Source organism: Anopheles marshallii, chromosome 3 (assembly GCF_943734725.1).
Source record: "Anopheles marshallii chromosome 3, idAnoMarsDA_429_01, whole genome shotgun sequence".
Lineage (NCBI taxonomy): Eukaryota > Metazoa > Arthropoda > Insecta > Diptera > Culicidae > Anopheles > Anopheles marshallii.
In genome coordinates, this window is record NC_071327.1 from 49,875,693 (window position 1) to 49,882,470 (window position 6,778).

The 6,778-nt window shown below is 37.5% G+C and overlaps 1 protein-coding gene across 1 annotated transcript in view; it reads left to right on the top strand.

Moving 5' to 3' along the window:
• Nucleotides 1–6,566, top strand: part of LOC128715862 (RNA-binding protein Musashi homolog Rbp6-like) — a 310,737-nt gene extending 304,171 nt beyond the window's left edge. The window contains exons 8-10 of the mRNA XM_053810780.1: nucleotides 4,702–4,767; nucleotides 6,098–6,339; nucleotides 6,443–6,566. Of these exons, the coding sequence (XP_053666755.1) occupies nucleotides 4,702–4,767; nucleotides 6,098–6,339; nucleotides 6,443–6,484 (350 nt within the window). The 3' untranslated portion in view covers nucleotides 6,485–6,566. The remainder of the gene's footprint in view (nucleotides 1–4,701; nucleotides 4,768–6,097; nucleotides 6,340–6,442) is intronic.
• Nucleotides 6,567–6,778: the final 212 nt, after the last annotated feature.

Consider the following 6,778-nt stretch of genomic DNA (forward strand, 5'->3'; position numbering starts at 1 on the left):
AGAATGTTCTAGTTAAAAAATGTAATCATTCCACAACGAATCACAATTGAAACATGAACTAGCAAATGTACACATACACTAATAAACACTCTTCTAGTATAGCTCCCATTCGTAGTGATTCAACCCGTTCTCTCTCTAAAATTCCTAGAATAGTCGTTTGTCAATTATTCGTTTTGTTTACAAAACTTAACACAGATATTAGAGTGTGGTGCTATCCATTTTTTCTTTAATGTCATAGTCCTTCTAAAATTAATCCTGTTTAAAACATTTTAGTCATACTACACACTCACACCACATTAAAATGCCGTACAAAGCTAACCATTTGAAAGTTTTCCAAATATTTGACACGGAAGTCGTAGTTTGTGTTTCGCGAAGCAAAAGAGCAAATGTGTCTTACCGTATTTACACTAGTATGATCAACAATATTGGTTCATTTATATCGGTGAAAAGTAACAGAAGAAAGGAAAGCGACTCATTTGCTCAAACAAGCTCGAGCGATAAGTCGTTTTACCTTCACCCTTAAAATATACGTTAAACCGAAGCAATTGTAATAAGCTCTTCCTATACATCATCTGTAGATACTTAAATTAACTAAAAATACCATTCGAGTACGGAAAGCGTTTTGTCCATAGAGAAATTAGCTGCCGTGTAGCAGTAAACTTATACCTTTGTTACCTTTAATTTCTTTTCGACAGAATGCATATAAAGCACATTACGCCATTAGCGTAGGGAGTTTTGTTACGTTTATCTAACAATGTTTTCTTATTTAAACAAGCGTATATTTAGTTGGTTTTATTACAATTTAATATGCTCCATTAACGATCCCCCTTTGTTGTTCTGCGGTGTTGTGTAAAAAAAGACAAAAAAGAACGATACCTCGTTAATGAAACCCACCTACGTGTGGGTGCAGTAAGTAGCTAGTTGCAGTAACCTTACTACATAGAATCAGAAGTTTGTTCCTCCGGAATATGAAAATATCGTACCAATCATACATATTATCTCCTGGTGCAGCAGTAATAACCGAACAGACAACGCATTCGTTTTCCTCCAGTTGTGTTTAAAGGGTGCGAAATCGAGTTTTCTTCACCGACATAAAAAAACGCGATAAGCAACGTGCTTGACAGGTTGCAAACTTTTGAGCAAAACTATTAATAACCACCAGCTACTGTAGAAAGCCAGCATGGTCACCATGTTATTTTTAACAAACCAATTTACTTCGCGTGGCCAACTGCCTTACACCAACTTTAGTGCACGTCAAATATTCATACAAACTGTATGTCCCTTCGCACTATCGTGCTCCATACAATTTTTTTTTTTACAATTTCTTAATCGAAATGTCAGCTGAAAGGTAACGAACCTCTTTGGTACCAAACTTCGTGACCGGTGGCAGTTGAACACGTCATGGTGAAACGGTTTGGCACCTCGTTGGTGTAACGAGTAAAATTTCAACAAAACAGGCCGCCCATTTTGAAAATGGTGATAAAATTCCGTAACCGGGTTTATTTTGTTTCTGAAGTAAAATCGCACTCAGCAAGTTTTGTCCCTTAGTAACACAAATTAAACAAGTAAAGTAATATTTCCTGCTAAGGTGCGTAAGTGAGTAATGGCAATTTCATTTCAAACTCATTACACATATTTGTATTTCAAACAATGTATTACTAATACTCTGAGGTCATTCATTTAATATTGTAAAAATTATTATTAGTCTCAAATGAGTTTACAAAACCGTTACCAGCAATTCCTTTCTTTATACTGAAAAATTCCAGGTGAATTGGGCTAATCGAGCTTCGAAAAATAAAAAAACCCGATATCTACTTGAAAAATTACCTATTATTTTACCTATTTTTTCTAAATGGTCATGGATGATCGAAGATATTGAAACTGTTGATCATAATCGAAAAAAAATCTTGATATTCAGCCCCAATGATGAATATCTTAACCAAATGGGTCTTCAGAGAGGGTTTTGACCGGTGTAACTTCAAAATATTCAGCGTCATACTGCAGAACGGATTTGTTTTTGTTTCAAGCGCTGTTTTATTACTTATGAACAGAAATCAGCCCAATCTCATGAATTGAGTTAAATCACACTCATCAATTAGTTTCACCCTATTTCAACAGCTTACAATACTTTAAACTGATCAGGTCTCACCATGTAATCATCTTCCCTCACGATGGTTTGCATTAACGTTGAAATCACCATTTTTTAAAGTCTTTGTAATACACCGAAACCCTCGTATCGATCGGTTTTAAGTCAATGAATAGCAATTTCCTAACATCACAATCATTGAATACCAAATTAGTCTTATTGATGAACTCAAAGATTAAAAACACAATATGTGATATTTGTTCACCGTAATTACCAGCTTGATTAATGACGTTTAGGATACGTCACAGTCAAATTTGCAATTGTTTAGATCCCAATCATTTTCAACCCGCCAATCATTTTCAACAAGCATGCAAAGAAAGTAAAAATATTAAACCAAACGGACAGTTTCCCTCCCCAAGTACTTTTTTGCTATTACGTTTTTCGACTGCGTTAAACTTTCATTACCATGTTTCTTTCCATCTGTAATTTTGTATGTATTTGTTTTTCATCTGTAAAATCCACATCCCAACATGTTGGGACAACTTTTGCTACTAATTTATCGTAACAACGAGAAGAAAAAGAAAACAAACAAACAATACACAACGTCATCGTGCTTTGCCATTTACCAACTGTGTACGAGTTTTGCGAAGGAGAGCAAAAAACAAACCAGGAAAATCATTCGTTTGAACTAATTTTCCCTCACTTACCAATCGCTTTCATGTTCTCGAGCGAATCTCTCCTCCTTTCTGTTCGATAGTCAACGCTTCCAAAACTTAACCGTAGCCAATGAGCAGTAAACGCATTACATTAAGTATATTAAAATAATTTCTCTTTGTCGCACACTGGCCGGTATGCCTCCTGCGGGCAAGGCGAACAAAACGCCACCAAATGCTGTGATTCTTCTTTTTTCCTATATTGGAAGCAAAACAAAAATACCCAACTACGTAACGCAGGGGGTATGAGCAATCCGCGACAGCAAACAAATAAGACAAAATAGTACCGAACGGGCGCGCAGCATTCAACTGTGCGGCGACATTGGTTTTTGTGCCCCTGTTGCCTATTCACGATGGCGACACATACTCTCTTCAAGAAAATAACTACGATCCAACTTATCTTACGGGAGGTATACTTACACTTTCTCACACACTTACACTTATACGATCAAGTGGAGCAATGCCGTAGAGTGAGCGAGTAGGACAAAAAGAAGAGCCCCGTGGCGTAAAAAGTTTATCGGCGCCAGGAGTCTGTTTTTATTTGCCAATGTCCAAAGTATGGCTTTTTTCCCTCTTACCTTCTCTGTTGTTCAATGACTGTGTGTTCAATTTCCACCTTCTCCTTATCCGCCCCATCCTGTAACAATGTTTTTAACAGCATAAGTAGGACTGCTCGCACACAAACACACTAAACGGGATCATCTTATTTTTCTGCCGGCACTTGCGATGACTCGAGATGAAAACATGCCGCGCGTAACGACAAACACAGCACGGAAGCTTTCGCAACCGCTCTTGCAAGTTTCACTGTTTATGGCTACCCGTCTAATTCCGATCGACTTATTCCGTAGAGGGAGGGCTTTCGATGTAGCCTATTGGAAAACGATTGCGCCCCGGGCATGCGGGAAATACGAAGCTAATTGCTCGAGAAGTAAATGATCATAATAATTACACAACTGTTGGCGCTCTGCACCGATTGCTACCATTAAATCTATCAACCCATCCGGTGTGCGTGCGGGGTTGAAATGCGCCATTAGAACACAACTGGAACTGGAAATACGAATCGATGCCGCTGTATATATGTATGTTTATTGGGTTCTCGTAATAAAACTGCTCAAAGTACCTTAGCCTTACGATGATAGATTACACCTTTGGCAGAGTCTGTTTTGGTTTTCTTATAGTTTCCTCTCTTCTGCCTCTTCCTTTCTCTCTCTCTCTCTCTCTCTCTCTCTCTCTCTCTCTCTTAATCTCGTCTAATCTCTCCATCGATCGATTCCGATTCGGTTCTTAGTTAGTTTTATTTAGCTCTTCGGTTAAAAAGCGCTAAACAAACAAATAAGTATCACGGTATGCAGCGCAGTAAGGAAGTAAAGCTGTCAATCTCAAACTTGCAAAATAAAAACGAAAACGCCTCAAAATAAACCGATGCGAGGAAAGCTTATCTCTAAAACAAAAAGCCCCAAAGAACTTCGACGAACGCAACACAGGGCATACGTAAAACGCATTTGCTTTTTGGGAAGGTAGGAATAAAATAGGGTTTCATGCCCAACCCAAAGCAAAACGGCTGCACACACACACATCCTTTCAAACGTTTGGGATACTGTGACTTCAAAAATGTGGTGTGTGGGCGTGTGTATCGAACTTTTCTTTAAAGTGTTTTTTTTTTCAATAATTTCAATCAACACACTCAAACTCTACTTTAGAAATTTTGCCTCGTTTTTATTTTGTTTTTACTATATATCGAATATCATTGTTTAGCTTCGGAAGAATTGTATCTTACCTGCTTTTACTTTCCCGTCTTTGGTCAACAATATGAAGAAGCTGTGTTTCTGCTCGATTTACTAATGGGAGCGTGTTGTTTCGCTTTCTCTACCTTCTTTTCTTTTTCCCACGTTTCATCTACAGTTGACATCACCAATGGGCAATTGACACCAAACAACAACACACCGTTGCTGACGCAGGCTCTTTCGGGTAGGTGTGCAATGCGGAGTTCTCGCATGCTTACTCATTAGAGAACGGCTTTTGAATGTTCTTTGTTTGTGTTTAAATTTTTGTTTCCTGAAGCTTTTGCTAAGTTTTGGGCCTTCACACTAATTGCGCTTTTTTTCGTAAAGATCATAGTTATGCGTTTTGTGATTGTTTGTTTAATTTGAATTTCATTGTTGTGAAATTTGAAAATAAAAAATTTAAATTTGTTTAAATGCAATTTTTCTAATATTTTTAAATTATATCTTTTGTTACAAACATGATTTAATTACTTATTTAATTGCACATTTACATTCTTGTTTTAACAATTGAGATTGTATTTCAACAAACTTGTAAATAATCAAGCTAACCAGAACAAGGAAAGTAACGAACTTGTTTAGGTAAACCTTTTTTTGTATTTCCCAAATTGTGCCGTCCATGCTTTATTACGACACTCTTTCATTTAATAACGTTTGTACGTGATTCGTTTTTTGACACGTTCTACAAATAAGCAAAGTTGTGTAACGATACTTTCAACCAGATTGTTTACAAACTGTAATATGCTCCATCTTCCAAGTATGCTTTTCTGATTTAATCAATACTATTGCCTCCATGTTTGATTGTGCATGACCCATTACTCATGAGTTTAAGTTAAAACTGAGAATACAGACATTCAAAGATAGCCTGTACAATTTTTTTCTCAAAGTGAAACAACAATTTCATTGAAAAATACTGCGAATGCGAAAATCAGGAATCCTTCCACGTTTGTGTGAAATATATAGGGTCGCAAAAATCCCCATGACTTACTTTTGTCAGTGACCACTTTTATATTTTACGTATCGCAAAAAAAATATATGAAATATTTTTACCCTAAAGTTGCTACATTTTACAACAACAAGAAAACTGTATAAGAAACAGATTCTACAAGCTGCTAGCAATTCTTCTTTTGTGACTATTGAAACAAGACGAATTTTAAATAGTTTGAAATAATTATTTATTTATTGCATCCAATCTTTTGTCTTATTGTCAACATCGTGTTGATATTTATACAAATTTTACACGACATTTCCTCCTTGTAAATTGCCTTATCCCGCTTGCTCGGTCAATTTTTGAAACAATTAGTAATATCATTAAGAATCAAGAAAGAGAGAAAAACAAAAAAATAACTATCCAGATTGAAGGTGCGCCTCTGCAAACAAATTGAAATGTTAATTTTGTATTATTTTTTTCACTACACACACACATAATATTTTCACAAGAAGATTTTGAATACATAACTTCTATATCTTCCATTCACACGAATGATATTTTGATCTCGTTTCTTTACTTTATCCAGTGATGAACAACTACCAGGCCGCTGCAGCGGCTGCCGCGCAAGGTTTTGGCCCGCCAGCATCGCCACACACCACCACCACTCGGACCGCAGCCGGCTTCCCGAACGCCAACTCGCCCGGACCGACGATCGACATGTACAGCTCGAGCGCGGCAGACAGCGTCGGATACGTTCAAGCCACCAGCCCGCAGCCATCCGGATTCCCAGCGATCGCCGTCAGCCGTGCCCCGCTAAATTACAGCCCGGTAAGCTTTATAGCTAAATAATACCCATTAAATACACTTCATTTCAGCTCAATTAGGCATAATCACTAACACGTGTACAACCGATTGGTACAATTCTTTCTAGGGCCAACTAATTCCAGCGGCATTCACCAATGGCTACCATTGAAACAAACTAAGCAATATTTGATCAGCATCGCTAGTACTTTGGACTGGAGTTTGATAACAACAAGCTTGTAAACCGTGAATTTGCTGATGAACCATTCAAAACGACGTGCATGGCAAGGGCCAGGAAGGAAGGTGTAAACGAAGGAAAAGAACAGAACGAAAAATGCAGAAAATAGCAACATCCTTTTACAGTGTCAGTTAAGAAGCAGCAGCATCGCTACCGCTAATCATCATCCATACTGTCATCATCATCCACAACATCTCGGCTACGATGGTCGCTAACGACGATAAACGG